Genomic DNA, 18,636 nt, shown 5'->3' with positions numbered 1-18,636 from the left:
TTTTCTTCAATTAGTACTCTTTTTGTATGATTTAGATAAAAATTGCAACTTCATAAGTAATACTCTGTTTCTATTTATGTTTCAACCATTTTTTTATTATTATTATTATTATTTTTTTCTCTCCCATAACCCAACGCATGTTATTTTATTTTATTTTTTTGCATAATATCTCCACTTCAGGTTAGTAATTGAGTATTACAAGTATTCAATAATAGCACAACCCTCTGCAAAAACTAATTTAGTTAAATTAGTTTGTTATTGAGTATTATTTGTATTTAAGAATCAACATTTCTTAAGACCCGTTGTTGTTTTTAAATACAGCAATAAAAATGTTTAAAAATCATGAATTTTATTTATATGGTTTCTTTACTTTATTAAACGATTTGCAGGTTCAATTTTCTTTAATTTAAATTGCATTTTCAGAATTAAGATAATATATTTTTAAAAGTATATTATTGTGCTGATGGAACATTATAATGTGTTTTTATTTGAGTTTTGTGTTTTATATTGTTAATCTGGATTAACAATTTTACGAAAAAAATTTACACTCTTTTTTGTGTTCATATATCAATATATAGATATGAAATGCATGTTTTTTGTGTTACTTTGATAAAAATAGCTCAACCCTCTTAAAAAAACAATAACAAAATAACAAAAAAAAAATGTAATTGTTTTTGTGAACTTTATAAATGAAGTGTTATATAATTATACTTTTTAGTTGAAATATTGAATTAAATGATACGCTTTAGAAATTTATTTTAAAAATAAATCAATCATTCAATTTTATTGTTTATTTAAAAAACATAAACAAACTAGATGTTTTGTCTCCCATTGATATATCTTAAGTTTTATTGTTAATATACAATATATCAACCTTTTTTTTCGGCTGATAAACTGTTGTTGCTTTTATATACAACAATAAAAAAAAAAAATTAAAAATGTAAAATTTTATTTATATAGTTTCTTTACTTTGTATTGTAAAGTTAATTTTTTAAAGGAATTGCATGTTCAATTTCTTCTTTTTTCTTTTAGTCTGTATGTGCCTGTTTTTTTTTTTTTCCCCTCCAATTAGTATTCCGTTTGTATGTTTTTTCTTTGATAAAATTTGCAACTTCATAAATAATAATCTGTTTCTATATATTTTTCATTCTTCTTCTGAATTTTTTTTTCTTTGTTTTTGTAACATTAATTTCTTAATTTTCCTAATTTCGCTTTCCAGGTATCATTTATTATGCATTATAATATTATGTAAATTGTCTCTTAAATTAATGTCTGTAACTATTGAATACAGGTGATTGCTTTTGCGTTCTTTGGAAATAATTTGCAATAGGTGTTGAGGTATTTTCATTATTTTTCTTAAGTTTTTCATTAGTTTGTTTGCTTTGTTTTGCAGCATTAATTTCTTTATATTGTGAGTATACAATTTTCTTGATACATTTTGTATGTATTATATTGCATTATGTTGATTATACTATCAGCTGAAATAATATTATATATTTTAGTTCAATTTGATGTACTAAATGATAGGATTTATAGATTCGTCATTAATTTTTTTTCCTCGCAAATATGCAATAGGAAAATAGAAACAAAATGGAAAATACTAGACTTTCACGACATCGAAGGCGGATGATTATGAATGCAAAAAAATCTAGGCAAGTTAGGGATTGCGACAACGTTCAACCAACGAATTCAATTGGTCAAAGTATGACAAATAATAGGAACGAAATGGAGAATGGGAGACGTTCACAACATAAACGACGTAAAACAAATCAAGGAGTTATTAGTGTGGATAACGGAAGTGGCTCTAGCGAAGTTAGGGATGTCAACTGCGTTCAACCAACATATTCAACTGGTCAAAATATGACAGAAGGTGGATGCAGCTATGGTTCAGGCACAGAAGATATTACAAGTAAATGACTTAACTAAATTTTTTTGATAAAAAATATGAAAAGCTTAGAACAACGTTAAATTTAATCCAACATTTCTTTCTTTCTTTACTTCTATTTCATACAGGGAAATTTGTTGAACCTTGGAATTTTGGTGAACCATCATGTGTATGTGAATATTGTGGTGCAATAGTATGGTATGAAGAAAGAACAACAAAATCTAGGAAGCCTCCTAATCCTAAATTTTCTCTATGTTGTATGGAAGGTCAAGTCAAGTTGCCTTTGCTTAAGAAACCACCTATTATTCTTGAAGACTTGCTAAATCCTGCTGGTGGGCAGCGTTCAAAAAACTTTAAGGCACAAATAAGAAGTTATAATTCTATGTTTGCTATGACATCAATGGGTGGGAATGTGGATAATAGTATTAACGATGGAAGAGGTCGTTATATTTTTCGCCTTAATGGTCAAAACCACCATAGAATTGGATCATTACTCCCAGGTGACGGCTTGAACCCGCGTTTTGCGCAATTATATTTTTACGACACTGAAAATGAAGTTCCAAATAGAATGAATTCCTTGAATCGCTCTGACAATAACCTTGACCGATCTATTGTTGATGTCCTGGTCCAAATGTTAGATGAATCAAATGTATTGGTGAAGATCTTTCGTATGGCTAGAGATCGTTTTAGAGAAGATAATGTCCACCACTTAAGATTACGTATTATTGAATCACGATCAACCGATGGAAGAGAGCACAATCTTCCCACATGTTCTGAAATTGCTGCAATTATCGTCGGTGACATTGGTGTTGAGAATGCACACCGTGATGTTATTGTGGATTATAAAGAAGGTGGATTACAGAGGATCAACGAGTTGCATCCATCGTATATGGCATTGCAGTATCCTCTTCTATTTCCATATGGAGAGGATGGATTTAGGCTTGGCATTTTACATAGAAGTGTTAACGGAACTAGACATAACACAAACAGTTATGTAACAATGAGGGAGTACTATGCATACCGGTTGCAAGAACGTCAAGGTGAAGGAAATACTTTGATATATGGTGGCCGCTTATTTCAGCAGTTTGTTGTTGATGCATACACATGTATTGAAGGAATGCAGCTTATGTGGGTAAGACGTAACCAAAGTGCATTGAGGATTGAATTGTATAGTGGTCTGAGGGATGCAGTTATGAGAGGCGATACCACCCCTGCATCTATTGGGAAAAGAATTGTTTTGCCTTCGACTTTTACGGGAAGCCCAAGATATATGATTGAGAATTATCAAGATGCAATGGCAATTTGTAGATGGGCAGGCTATCCTGATTTATTTATTACTTTCACTTGCAATGCGAAATGGCCGGAAATTGAAAGCTTTCTATCTATGAATCCTGGTCAGAAACCTGAGGATCGACCTGATATACTTGCAAGAGTCTTTAAGATCAAGCTCGATCAGCTATTATATGACTTAAAGCATGGACGACACTTTGGGAGATTACTGGCTGGTATTCTAAACTAACCATTTTTGTTATCTTCTAATTTTTAATTTTTATACCCAACATAATTAAATTTTATTGTGCTTACAGTTGTCTACACTATTGAATACCAAAAGAGAGGATTGCCTCATGCTCATATATTGCTTTTTCTACATCCCGAGGACAAACATCCAACACCAGTAGAAATAGATAGGATAATCTCCGCAGAAGTGCCAGATTTGAACAAAGATCCTCAAGCTTATGATGTTGTCAAACAATTTATGGTACATGGTCCTTGCGGCTCTATAAATCCAAAATCAAGTTGTATGATTGGCAACAAATGTAGCAAGCATTTTCCAAAGAGATTTTACTCTGAAACTACAGTTGATGAAGATGGCTTTCCAGTGTATAAAAGGAGGAACAATGGAAGATTTGTTGAAAAAAATGGTGTCAAACTTGACAATCGATTTATAGTTCCTCACAATATTGACTTATTGGTAAAATATCAGTCACATATAAATGTTGAGTGGTGTAATCGTTCAAGGTCTATCAAGTACTTATTCAAATATATAAATAAAGGACCTGATCGTGCAACTCTAATTCTTGAAGAAAATCTACACGTCGATGGATCTACTGGAATACAACATGTGATAGATATTGATGAAATAAAAGCATATTTAGATTGCAGATATGTGTCGGCTATAGAGGCATGTTGGAGAATCTTTTAGTTTGAAATCCATTATCGAGAACCTGCAGTTGAGAGATTAAATTTTCATCTTGAAAATGAACAACCAGTCATGTTTGATGATTCAGATTACTTAGATAATGTTTTGAATCAACCGAATATTAGAAAGACTAAATTTACTGAATGGATGAAAACAAATGCTTTGTATGAAGAAGCAAGAGAATTGACTTATTCTGATTTCCCTTCCAAATGGGTTTGGCACAACAAAGACAAGGAATGGAAATTGAGGAAGCAAAGATTATGTGTAGGACGGATATTCTACTCTCATCCTGGAAGTGGTGAACGATTTTATTTGCGAATGTTGCTTAACATTGTTAAAGGACCTCGGTCTTTTGAGGAAATAAGAACTGTAAATAGTGTGTTGTACCCAACTTTCAAGTCAGCATGTTACGCTCTTGGTTTGCTTGATGATGATAAAGAGTGGCATGAAGCTTTAAATCATGCGTCGTATTGGGCTTCAGGGAAGCAACTTCGTGAACTTTTTGCAACAATGTTGATTTTTTGTGAGGTTGCCGACCCTTACAAACTATGGATTTCAAATTGGAAATTGTTATCTGAGGATATTTTGCAGCGAGAAAGAAGAATTTTACGATATAATGACCTACATCTTAGTGACTCGCAATTACAAGACTATGCACTTTGTGATATCGAACGGTTATTGAACAAAAATGCAAGGTCTTTGAGAGAATTTGAGACAATGCCATATCCAAACACATTACTTCTTAGTCAAAGTAGCAATAGATTATTGCAAGAAGAATTGGATTATGATAGGGTTGTTTTGGCAGAGGAGCATATCAAACTTCTTAAGGGTCTAAATTATGAACAAAGAAAGATATATGATGCAGTAATTGGATCAGTCATAGAAAAAAAGGGTGGTGTTTTCTTCGTTTATGGACATGGCGGCACTGGAAAGACTTATCTATGGAGAACCTTGATATGTCGATTGCGCTCAGAAGGGAAAATAGTCATTGCAGTTGCATCATCTGGGATTGCAGCATTGTTGTTACCTGGCGGAAGAACTGCTCATTCAAGGTTTCAGATACTGATTAATATAACAGATAGCTCAACTTGCGGGATTAAGCAAGGTTCACAACTTGCAAACCTAATGGCAAGAACGGATCTAATAATTTGGGACGAAGCGCCTATGACTCATCGAAATTGTTTTGAAGCTGTTGATCGTTCACTAAGAGATATTTTACGTTTTAGTGATCCACAAAGTGAAGAAAAACCCTTCGGAGGAAAGACAATTGTTCTTGGTGGTGATTTCCGACAAATATTACCGGTTGTATCTAAAGGCCGAAGAGAAGAAATTGTTGAGGCATCAGTTAACAGGTCTTCATTATGGAAGTATTGTACAATTTTTACTTTGACAAAGAATATGAGACTTGAACAAAATCCCGATGATAATGCAGCAAAAGAATTTGCAGAATGGATTTTGAAAATAGGTGAGGGCGAATTAGATGATAGCGAAGGTGAAGCATTGATTAAGATACCATCTGATTTACTAATTCCACATGGTACTCATCCTATTAATGATATTGTGGATGCTATCTATCCCGAGTTGCAAACTAAATACACCGATGCAAAGTATTTAGAAGATAGAGCAATTTTAGCTCCAACAAATGATGCCGTGCAAGACATAAATGACTACATAATTGATCTTATTAACGAAGGTGAAGAAACATATCTCAGTGCAGATTCAATATGTAAAGCTGCAAGCAACATTCAAGACCAAGAACTTATGTATCCAGTAGAATTCTTAAATTCATTGAAGTTTCCCGGTATTCCAAATCATAAACTCAGGCTCAAAGTTGGAATCCCTATAATGTTACTTCGTAATTTAAATCAGAGTGCTGGACTTTGCAATGGTACTAGACTTTTGGTTACTCAATTATCAAAGTGGGTGTTAGAAGCTAAAATCATATCGGGAACTCATGTTGGACATAAAGTATTCATTCCATGAATACTTTTATCTCCTTCCGATTCTAAATTGCCTTTTGTACTGAAAAGAAGACAATTTCCAGTATCTATTTGCTTTTCTATGACTATTAATAAAAGTCAAGGCCAGTCATTGCAACGTGTAGGCCTTTTTCTACCTAAACCTGTCTTCAGCCATGGTCAATTATATGTCGCTATATCCAGGGTTACAAGTAGAAATGGCCTTAGAGTATACATTGCAGATGAACATTATGATGACCAATTTCATACAAAAAATATAGTATACAAGGAAATTTTCAACAATTTACCTAGAGGTAACATTTAGTATAAATTTGAGTCTTACATTGTAGCTTGATTTGAAATGCCGAGATTTTTTCCTAGAAATATAAGTAAACCTAACTAATATAAATTGTGTGCAGGTACGGAATCATATCAACATGACTTACACACCTCTGAATCAAATATCAACCGAGAAAGACTCATGGAATGTGAAAGTTAGAATAATAAGGATGTGGGATGCAGTTAACGTAGCAAATGGCAATGAGCTTATCAGCCTTGATATGATAATGGCTGATGAAAATGTAAGTTGGTATTCATTTTTTCTCAATTAAATCCTTTTCAAATATAAAATAATAAATTTGTGAAACAATTTTTTTTTTTTTTTTTTTCAGGGAACACTAATACATGCGTGTATTAGAAAGAATTTCGCTTAGCGTTTTCGACCTCTCTTTAATGAAGGATGTATTTATGCGGTCAAAAATTTTATTGTCGAGGAATATAGAGCAAAATACCGTCCGGTGCAAAACCATGTCAAAATAAATTTTATGTCAACAACATCAATCTCTAAGATCCATGGAGTAGATCATTCCATACCTGAACATGGATTTGAGTTGGCTGATTATGAAACCATAACAAGTCGTTGCAATGACGTTACTTATTTGACTGGTATATCAATCATTTATTTTCATATATTTGAAAATATATTTACAAATTATTCAAAATGATACAAAATGAAAATTCAATACTAACTTTATTTGAATCAATTTCTTTGATTTGCAGATGTAATTGGCAGGTTAGAATCAATTGGAGTTATTGAGGAGATTAATTCGAAAGGTCGTCCAACAAAAATTCGAAAAATTAAGTTGTTACTAGAAGAGTAAGACATAATTTTTATTTTCATGTCAAATACGATGAGCTATTGAACCCTAAAAACCATAACTTCATATCAAATAAAGATAACATAAAGTAAAAATTGAGATACTAACTTATAGTCATCTACCATGTCAGAAACATATGTTTGCAAACAACTTTGTGGGGATCTACAGCACTGCAAATAGATGAGGATTTCTATAATAATTATACAAGTCCCTTCATTGTAATAGTAACTTCAACTACTGTGAAAATTTTCAGAGGTAAGTATTTTACTCACTATATTTAAAATCATATAATGTGTATTTCATTTTGTATATGTTAATGGATTTCTCTTTGAAAATTTTGTAGACGAATACAATTTATCATCAACAAGCGCAACAAGGGTGTACATCAACCTTAAAATACCTGAAGTTTCTAGAGTTCTTGATAAGTACAAATATTCGCAATTTTTTTTTTTTTAAACAAAGAAAATGGAAACTAAACCCATATATATGTTTTATAATGAATAGGTTGAACAATGTCACGGTAACGGAAGTTAAAGAATTGAAGAAAGAACGACCACCAATGATACCAGACAAAGAACTAGCCTTGCATAATAGAAAGACCGTTGCTGAAATAAAACAAATGGGTTCGAAATCAGAGACAAAGGTGTGAGCCCTTGATCAAGTGTAATTCTAAGATCTAAATCTTAACCTATAATATCACTAATACTTTATCATTTATTTTACTTTTTACAAAACTTAATATTGCAGGAAGTATTAATTACATGTTTATGCAAAGTCAATAGAATAGACACCAAGTTTGGATGGTACTATGTTGGGTGTCTTACATGCAAGGCGAAGGTTAAGATTATAGGAGGATCTTTTTGGTGTGAACGTTGTAAAGTGAAACCTAAACATTCTGTACCAAGGTAAAAATAAAAAATAAATAAATAATTACTATTTAATATGTATTTATATAAATATATAGTTCCTACTACTAATCAATTTGGAAATGAAGCAGGTATAAGATACAATTAGAAGTATCCGATATAACTGATTCAGCAACATTTGTTGTGTTTGACAAAGAGGCTGAAAAACTTATAGGCAAGACAGCAAACGAACTTGCAAACATGCAAGATGAGGTAACAAAAATCTAAAAAATTCACATTACCATTGCATAAACAAAAAACAATACAACATACTCTAACCTGTTATAACATTATGCTCTTTTATATTTATATAGGATTTGAATGACAATATGTTACCAAGAGAAATTGAAAAAATTGTTTCCCAAGAGCATATATTTCAATTGCGGCTTAATGATTATAATTTGATAAGAGGATCGGAGAATTATACTGTTTCAAGAATCTTTGAATCACATGTTTCAAATATCCAAAAGGTAACATTTCATTCTATTTATTTATTTATTTTTATCTACACATTATTTTCCTACATAAGTTATGCATCTTCTAATGAAATTTAATGATTACAGGAAACTCCATTAAATCAACACATGCCTCTAATTATAACACTTGAGGGGTCCAGCTCTGAAAATGAAGATGAACAAATCTTCACTCAAAGTTCTTCCATGTCTTTTTCCTTACCTATTGAAGATATAGAAATAGTCGATGATGATGATGACGACAACATTCCGATCAAATTGCTTTGCAAAAGAAAGCGACATACTCAACACAAGAGTTTGATCAACAAAAAGTTTCAAAACATTGATTGAGAAATAGTTCAAGGATTTTTTTTAATGCATTCTTTTTCTTTTTTGCTTTAATTAGAATTCAGACTGCTGTCAATTTATTTTTTTAAGGTTCAAGAGATGGAATTTTCGTACAAGTTGATGTAATTGTTCTTAATATTAATATTACTGTAATTGTTCTTAAGTTTTCTCAGCACTCTATGAATCAACAAAGTTTCCTATCGGTTTAAACTTTTGAGATAAGTGAACAGCCCCGCGCATGGCGCGGGCTCTAAGCTAGTTTAAATAATATGTGAATTGATGAAGTCAGGGTTCAAACTTAGGACTTCTGACTTTGATACGAGGCATGTTAAATCATCACTTATCTCAAAAGTATAAGCTAATTATTAACATTTTTTCAATATTTTAACACACAATTATAGCAATAATAATACACAAAAACATCTTCTTCATTTATCTCACAACGTTCTTGTTCCAATCATGGATTATTTCTTACAACTTGAAGAAATTTCCTCATTATTGTTCCTCTCATATGTTGAATGGAAGATTATTCTATAATTCCCTAGTGGGTTCTCAAGAGAGACGAGGAGGGGGAATCATGGATTCCCAAACTACCCATTGTTGCGTATAGGAGCAGGTGGAGGATTGGAAGCCTCTCTTAGCATCCCATATTTCACATCATGTCGTTTAACGCTCAGATCAGGCTTCGGCTCGAAGGAAACTTCTTTTTCTTTCCCATGCCCATCTGTTGTTGCAACAAGCTTTCTGGCGTCTGCGGGAAAAGTAGCAACGACAAGTAGCACAAGGGCAACCAAAAGCAATTTTTGACGCCCTATTTCCATCTTGATTTTTCTCTTCGATTTTCTCATTCCCATGGGCCCTTTAAATGAAAACTAACTATCCCTATTTAAGGAATGATTTGAATTTCAATGGTTTTCATGTTCTTTTGACTATCGATTGTAAATAATCTATAGTTGAAGAGATAAATTAAGACATGCATAATATAAAAATAGAATATTTTGAACTAAAATGAAGGAATTTGTTACAAATGTGCCATCTAAATGCAATCAACTCATTATTATCTCATAATTATCATAATGATAACATGTTAGAATAAACCAATCATTGGATTAGTTCTTATTAAAAAAAAAAATCAAACAATTTCTTCTAGAATTATGCAGATCAATTACATGTTTTTTTTTGTCAAAATAATTCTATTTTTACGAACCTAATTATATATGGTGGAGTCATGAGAACCACTAGATTTCAGATATTACCATTTTTGTTTTACTAGAACACTTGCAGAAAATCAGCTGCAACACAACTACTGCAGAAAAAAAGGCAGAACCCACAAACCAATCCCAACCCAAAACCACAAACCTGCAGTGCCAAAAAACTACAAGTTACAAATCTGCAAAATCATAGCAGAGCAACAAGCCACTGATAAACTCGCATTACAACAGAGGGAAAGGTAAATTTTGCATGGCCAACCACTTTCAGAATGGGGATTTAGAATTTGTGAAACCCAAAAAGGCATACACTATTGAGAAGCATTTCTGGGCATAAAGATGTAAAAATTGAAATTGGAACTAGCTTGGTGCCAAAATTATTTATTATGTCAAAGAGGACTGAGCCAATATGTGGCTTGCAATTGCAAACAAACAAATGGGGTGCTTGAAGTGTAGAATGACATGTTAGTCAGTGAAATTATTAGCTAACTCAGAGAGAAAAGGCCTGGAATTTGAACTAATCACTGGGGAAGAAGCCCTAAAATGAATGGCATCCCAAAAAACCACAATCAATTAGAACAAACCAGATTATCAATACTATTTATTATTCATCAAATCTAAACAACAGATACTGAAAGTTGGTCCTTGTTTGGACTGCATTTATCTCTATGTAAATTCAAAAACTAAAGAACAAACTAGCAAAACATAGCAGAAACCTGAAGCCCCAGAGATGCACAGAAGCTGTCACAACACCAGCACACAAGGGCAAGGCCATGGTAGCAGCTTAAGAGCAGCAACAGCAGTTAATCCTCTCCTTTACTTCATTCTCCTGCGGATTCTCTGTAGTAGCTTCCATCTCTCCTGATTCTGGCGATTCCCCACCTTCTTCCGAGTTAGCATCTCTGATCATCCCAGGAGCTCTTGCATCATTTTCATTCGTAGGTATAAATTCTATATCATTGAGGTCTTCGGTAATTTGGTTCAACATTGAAGCATCCTCTTCTTCGTTCTTGAAACTTTCAGTCTCCGCCAAAGAAACCTCATTCTCATTCTCACAGCCATGGAAATTTACAATAGAATCTGGAATTCTCTTCTGTAGAGAAACCCCATCCTCCTCCTCATCCTCCTCATTATCGCCTTTTTCCACAGAATAATCATCAGTTGCAATTCTCCCCTCCATTTCTTCATTCACGTTATCAACTTTCTCTTCTTTACAGCCATGCCAATTTCCAAGAGAAAGCAGAATTTTCCGGTGCCGAATATCCTTATCCTCCTCCTCCTTCTCCTTGTGAAAATTTGTTTCTTTACAGAGAAACCAATTTACCAAAGAATGCAGGAGTCTCCGCTGATCCTCAAACTCATTCCCATTATCAGCTTTTTCTTCTTCTCTCACGGCCACATTTTCAAGAACAAGATCATTGGGGTCTTGCTGAGCAATTCCGCACCACTTCTGATAATGAGCTAGCAATTCAGCATCCATCTCTTTCGGTATCTCCTCCACTTGTTCCTTCTTGAAGCTCAACATTGAAGCATCCTCTTCTTCCTTCTTGAAACTTTCAGTCTCCGCCAAAGAAACCTCATTCTCATTCTCACAGCCATGGAAATTTACAATAGAATCTGGAATTCTCCTCTGCAGAGAAACCCCATCCTCCTCCTCATCCTCCTCATTATCGCCTTTTTCCACCGAATAATCATCAGTTGCAATTCTCCCCTCCATTTCTTCATTCACGTTATCAACTTTCTCTTCTTTACAGCCATGCCAATTTCCAAGAGAGAGCAGAATTTTCCGATGCAGAATATCCTTATCCTCCTCCTCCTTCTCCTTGTGAAAATCAAAATTTGTTTCTTTACAGAGAAACCAATTTACCAAAGAATGCAGGAGTCTCCGCTGATCCTCAAACTCATCCCCATTATCAACTTTTTCTTCTTCTCTCACGGCCACATTTTCAAGAACAAGATCATTGGGGTCTTGCTGAGCAATTCTGCACCACTTCTGATAATCAGCTAGCAATTCAGCATCCATCTCTTTCGGTATCTCCTCAACTTGTTCCTTCTTGAAGCTTTCAGTCTCCGCCAAAGAAGCCACATTCCCATTATCAAGAGAAAGCAGAATTTCCATGTGCAGAGAATACTTGTCATCCTCCTCCTCCTTATTCTCATTATCAACTAATTCCTCTTCACGGAGAAACAAATTTACCATAGAATCCAGAAGTCTCCGCTGAGCCTCAGCCTCCCTTGCAATTCTCCGAGATTGAACTTCACTCTCCACAAAAGAAAACTCACGCACCCACCCAGTACCCTGCTCCACAATATGATCATCAATCAAATTTGCTTCATTCAACTTACAATCTTCATTCTTGAAGCTTTCGGTCTCCGCCAAAGAACCCACATTCTCATTATCAATTTTCTTCTCTTTACCGCCATCCCAATTTTCAAGAGAAAGCAGAAATTCCCGGTGCAGAGAATACTTATCCTCCTCTTCCTCCTCCTCCTCCTCCTCCTCCTTATTCTCATTATCAACCATTTCTTCTTCACGGAGAAAACAATTTACCAGAGAATCCAGAATTCTCCGCTGAACCTCATCCTCCATTGCAATTCTCCGCGATTGAACTTCATTCTTGAACCATTCAGTCTTCACCAAAGAAACCTCAACCTCATTCTCATTATAATCTTTTGCTTCTTCACGCGCCCACCCAGTACCCTGCTCCACAGTATAATCTTCAATGGAATTTGATTCATTCTCAGTGGGTTCTCCTTTTTTACCATTACAACCCACGAATCTTTCATCCAAGATCGTTACGCTCTCCTTATTTTCTTCCTTCTTGCCCCCTTCAGTATATACCGTCAAGAATTGATCAAAAAGACGGCCCATCAAATCAGAAACCACAATAGGCGCAGTATGATCTTGGATAATAGTTCCATCTTCTTCTGCCTGATGACCGATGCCCGGTGATAGCGCGTTAATGGGATCCTCGCTTGCCATGGACGGTCCTGTAAAAAAGAAAACGAAGTTTATCAATACAAACAGGCCTGAAACGCCCGAAACAAGATTACCCAGAAACTAAATAACACAAAAAGAACGAATATGGAGAGATAATTCGAGTTCCAAAGCGAAAGCCTTACAGTTTGTTATTAATGGTATTCTTGAGAGAGAGAGAGAGAGAGAGAGAGAGAGAGAGAGAGAGTATGTTTATGAGTCGAGCAATGGAAAAATGAAATGGGGTGCGGGTGAGCATTATAACGACTAAAGTGGAGGCATTTTGGAAAAAAATGTAATGGGGAGGCGTCCGGCGTGCAGGATAGGAGGTCTCTTTGGGAAAAAAAAGAAGATTATAACACTCCCAGCAGAGTTGAGATTCTCATGGCAGCCAAGCGTCAGACATGACATTCTTTTTTTTTTTTTTTAATTGGAGAAGAGAAATATTAAAGATAAATTCAAATTTAAGTTATTAGCACTAAATTTAGGATGATAAAATCATTTTAAGTGATACAATCCTAAGGGTTAATCTTCCACCAATAAGTTTTAGTTTTAAATCAAAAAATAAATTTTGAGGCATTAGAAATTAAATATTAACTTATAAAAATTTAACCAAAAAAAAAAAAAAAAAAAAAAAAAAATCTAGCAGGACTAGGAAGAGAGAGATTTTTCTACAAATTTTTTTTTTTTTTTTTAATAAAGCCATATCAGACTTTGGCAAACACTTATTTGACGCTTGGCAGCCTGATAGCATGACTCCTCCCAGCAAAGTGCAATGACAAAGTTTTTCTTCAAACTGGGTTGAAAGAATTTCTTTCAACTTAATCTATAAAAATGACATATGTCCCTTGAACATGTGAGATGCACATGTTTTTTTTAATAATATAGACAAAGTTGGAATAAATTTTATTAAAAAAACATGTGCATCTCACATATTATTAAAAAAAAAATGGCATGTCACTTTTATTGACTAGGTTGAAAAAAATTCCTCCAACCCAGTTGGAGAAAAACTTTGTCCCCCTCAATATGAGAACGTATTTATTCAAATGAAATTATTTCATTTTTTTATTTTTTTTATACAATGATAAGAAATATGCTATAAATATTATAGATAATGAAGCATTAATATTATAGATAATGAACTCCAGATAGGAGCTAAAAAGAAATTTGTAGGCCTAACCCATCTCATAAAATCAGTTTTATAAGAGAGGGTTGTCAATTCCTTATAAACATGCTTAAGATTTTGTCTACAGGCAATATGAGATCATTCCTCAACACCCTCTCTTTGCAGGCCAGTATTTTTCTTGGTCCTTATCAGGGGTAAGTAGTGTAAATCCAATCGTCCTTTGGTAGGCTATGATAGCATGAAATAATTCGTAAGTGCTTTTAGACTTCAATATCTAAACAACACGATAGATTATGTATTATGTAGAAACTTGTACAGTAAGTCTAATCTAGATGACTAATCTGATCTATACGGTTTGAATACCAAAGACAAAGATAAGTATTTAATATGATATATACAACTTAGATAGTAAATAAAATTCAAACACTAAATAAGTATTGTTACAGCATTGAACTCAAACTTCGTTCCTTATCTCTAGGATGATTGGAGCGATCATGCATTTGAATATAGACAGGAGCTTTATCTCTAACAGGAGGTGGAGAGACCACAAATAAATCTAATTAGATTTCAAAACAAACCATAAAATAAAGTAAAAGATAGAAGAAAAGATAATAATAAAATTAGTGAGTTATTATTGATAGATATGACTTATTTAATTAAATAGATAGCCTAAGACAACAAATTTAAGTGAGTTCTTTTTTTCTAAAAAGTGAAATTTTCTGTAAAAATCATTTAAGTGAAATTTTCTGTAAAAAGTGATCAATTAACTTGTACTTTTAAAAAAAAATTAAATGTAAATTATAACTTGTTAAGAATACAAGTTATAATAATAGAAAAAAATATTAAATAATAATAAAAAAAAGATAAAAGAAATGCAAGTTATACAACAGATACTCATACCAATGTTTTAACAAGGACTTGAACGGAGACTTAAACATAGCATATAAATAAAATTTCTCAATCCTTGTGGGTTAATTTCTACACAACATAGGATATAAATAAAACTTCATTGTACACAGCATACTTCTATTTGTTATTATATAATCATATGATTTAATGATCAATTGATCATGTAATATATATAGAATCATATATATTATAATGATAATACATTAATACTTTAATTGTGGTTATAAGTAACACATTGTTTAATCCAATGTTAATCACTTAATTTGATATTATACGAATCATATTATTGTTGCACATGAATAATATGATTAATTATTTGAATTGTTATTGAATCATATGATTAAGTATTAATCTTATACATTTATATTATTCAATATGTATATATGTGTAATTATAATTTATAACATATATAGACTTATAAGTTTATAACATGCATTGAAACTAAGTCTTTAGATACATAATTATTGTATTAGTATGAATTTGTATAGTTATGACTTATGTCATATTATATATGTATAATTTATTATTATATAATTATATCATTTAATCATCAATTGTGATTTAATTGTCTAACAAAAAAATTATATTTAATTCTCTAAAAGAATTTGTGATTTAATGGTTAATTGATCATGTAATAATTATAAATATTATTATTATTATTATATAAATATATATTATATAATAAAACTCAATAACAGTTAGCGGTTTTTTAACTAATGCTTTTAAGGCGGTTAGAGCATTCACATCAAGCTCTCTATTTCTAACATTTCTTTAAAATTTTAACAAAATCTATAAAAAGCTGATCTCCACATCAAACTCTATATCAAATGTTAAATATAATATTTGTCAGACCTCCTCTTCAAATCTAAAGGCACAAAAAGCAAATATTATTTATTTTATAAGATTATTTTATTTGACTACAAACTTTTGGTGGTTTTTTCCCTCCAGAGTTTCATCCCTTCCCCTTTTACTTTTTCTCCCCTTCCATTTTTCTTTTCGTCGCACAGCTTCTTTTTGTCACACCACCAAGAGCAAGAGAGAACATACAGAGATGGAAATTTCTGTCCATCGTCAGCCATGGAAATTTCTGTTTCCATTGTTCTCTCCTGCTCTCGTTCTCAGTGAAATTGATCAGGGGCTCTGATTTGATCTGCTCTCAATCTCTCCCTCTCTTCTCGGTTTTTGATATGCCCTCAGCCTCTCTCTCTCTCTTCTCGTGTGGTTAATAGCCGCCCGTCTTTTCACCCCTATTTAAAATTTTAATTTGAAAACATAGGAAATTTGTATTTTTAAATATCACATTTTAAAATACCACATTTTAAAATCATATCACATTCTTTCATGAAATGATTGGAAAACACATGTTCATAACCAAATCGATCTTTGTTCACTTCAATTTGGACATTGATGGCATGATTATCTTTGTTTAAGCATCTGAATTAAGGATGACATTTTCAAATAAAGTCATCAAGAAATCCTGATTTAATTTGAATGGCATTAGAACACCAGATTATCAATAGTACTATATATAAAGCATACACATTGCAATTTCATACAAACTTAGTGAGACAAAAACCATTTATCAAAATAGCCTCTCAATCTTTAATATTTATTCTTCTTCATAGCTAAACAAGAGATATTGAAAGTTGGTCCTAGTGAAATTCTATGTAGGAACATGAAGCCTCCATAGAATAATCATATCATCAATTGCAATTCTCAACAGAATAATCATCATCAATTGCAATTCTCCGACATTGATCTTCAACTTTTTCTACTTGCAATTCTTCCTTCTCATTCTCATTACAATCTTCATTAATCTTGGGATCAATCCCCACCATAGAAACTCCACTCTCGGCGGCTTCTCCTTTCTTACCATTACAACCCACGAATCTTTCTTCCAAGATCTCCTCATTATCAGCTTTTGCTTCATCCCAATTTTCAAGAGAAAGCAGAAATTCCCGGTGCACAGAATACTTATCGTCCTCTTCCTCCTCCTCTTCCTTATTCTCATTATCAACCATTTCTTCTTCATGGAGAAACCAAGTTACCAGAGAATCCAGAAATCTCCGCTGAACCTCATCCTCCATTGCAATTCTCCGCGATTGAACTTCATTCTTGAAGCTTTCAGTCTTCACAAAAGAAATATCAACCTCATTCTCATTATAATCTTTTGCTTCTTCACGCGCCGACCCAGTACCCTGATCCACAGTATGATCATCAATGGAATTTGATTCATTCTCGGTGGCTTCGTTCTTGCCCATAAAATCAGAAACAACAATAGGCGCAGTATGATCTTGGATAATAGTTCCATTTTCTTCTGTCTGATGACCGATGCCCTGTGACACAGCGTGACTGGGATCCTCACTTGCCATGGATGGTCCTGTAAAAAAGAAAACCAAGTTTATGAATACAAACAGGCCTGAAACGCCCTAAACAAGATTACCCAGAAACTAAATAACACAAAAAGAACGAAATGGAGAGATAATTGGAATTCCATTCCAAAGAAACTAAAGCCCTACTGTTTGTTATTGCTGGTGTTCTTGAGAGAGAGTGCTGGTGTTCTTGAGAGAGAGAGAGAGAGAGAGAATAACAGAGAGTCTCTTTAATTATTTTTAATTATGAGGAAACAGAAATATGCTATATATAGATAATAATGAACTCCTTTAAAGATAGGAGCTAGCTAGAGAGACCACAAATAAATCTAATTAGAGTTCAAAACAAGCCACAAAATAAATCAATCATCTATAATTACACTATAACAAAATTAGTGAGTTATTTTTGATGGATCTAACTTATTTAATTAAATTGATAGAGCCGACTCGATAAATTTTGAGGCCTACGGTAATAAATTTAAGTGAGATCTTTTTTATTTATTTAAATATTAATTATATAATATTGATATTAATTTTTAGTTTATATCTCTCTTAGTCCTTGCCTTTTCACCACAAAAAAAACAAGGTTTAGCGACATGGTTATTTAGGGCATTTTTGGCCAAAAAAATGTCCCTATTGATTTCGCAACGCTTGATTAGGGGCACTTGGGACACGTCGATTTTTATGGCGACTAGAATTTAAGATTGAGACATTTTTTTACTAAAGAGCGCCTAAAAAAGGAGACATTTGGAACAAAGTGCCCCCTTTTTTAAAAGGGGGCGCTTAGTTGTGAAAAACGCCCCCTTTTTTAAATGGGGACGCTTCCTAGACAAACGCACCCTTTTTTAAATGAGGGAACTTCTTAGGCAAGCGCCCCTTTTTTTAAATGGGGGCACTTCCTAGGCAAGCGCCCCCTTTTTTAAATGGGGGAGCTTCCTAGGCAAACGCCCCCATTTAAAAAATGGGGCGCTTCATAATCAAGCGCCCCAATTTTAGAATGAGGGCGCTTCCTAGGCAAGTGCCCCCTTTTTTAAAAGGGGTCGCTTGCCTAGGAAGCGCCCCTTTTTTAAATGGGGGCGCTTGCCTAGGAAGCGCCAGGCAAGTGCCCCCTGTTTTAAATGGGGGCGCTTATGGGGGCA

The 18,636-nt window shown here is 33.3% G+C and overlaps 3 protein-coding genes across 3 annotated transcripts; all 3 read left to right on the top strand.

The window, feature by feature from the left end:
* Positions 1 to 1,725: 1,725 nt before the first annotated feature.
* LOC132169399 (uncharacterized) lies at positions 1,726 to 4,088 on the top strand. Its single transcript, XM_059580435.1, has 3 exons — positions 1,726 to 1,909; positions 2,014 to 3,390; positions 3,472 to 4,088. Exons 1-3 carry the CDS (start codon positions 1,726 to 1,728, stop codon positions 4,086 to 4,088), a joined length of 2,178 nt encoding a protein of 725 aa, XP_059436418.1.
* A 69-nt stretch (positions 4,089 to 4,157) lies between these two features.
* LOC132169398 (uncharacterized) lies at positions 4,158 to 6,068 on the top strand. The gene has a single exon (XM_059580434.1). The coding sequence runs from the start codon at positions 4,158 to 4,160 to the stop codon at positions 6,066 to 6,068; it is 1,911 nt and encodes a 636-aa protein (XP_059436417.1).
* Positions 6,069 to 7,819: 1,751 nt separating this feature from the next.
* LOC132169397 (uncharacterized) lies at positions 7,820 to 8,908 on the top strand. Its single transcript, XM_059580433.1, has 5 exons — positions 7,820 to 7,843; positions 7,948 to 8,105; positions 8,198 to 8,318; positions 8,420 to 8,575; positions 8,669 to 8,908. The coding sequence occupies exons 1-5, from the start codon at positions 7,820 to 7,822 to the stop codon at positions 8,906 to 8,908; spliced, it is 699 nt and encodes a 232-aa protein (XP_059436416.1).
* The last annotated feature ends 9,728 nt before the right edge of the window (positions 8,909 to 18,636 follow it).

The sequence above is a fragment of the Corylus avellana genome, chromosome ca2, assembly GCF_901000735.1.
Source record: "Corylus avellana chromosome ca2, CavTom2PMs-1.0".
Lineage (NCBI taxonomy): Eukaryota > Viridiplantae > Streptophyta > Magnoliopsida > Fagales > Betulaceae > Corylus > Corylus avellana.
Note: the sequence above shows the minus strand (reverse complement) of the source record. Positions and strands in the feature narration are given on the sequence as shown.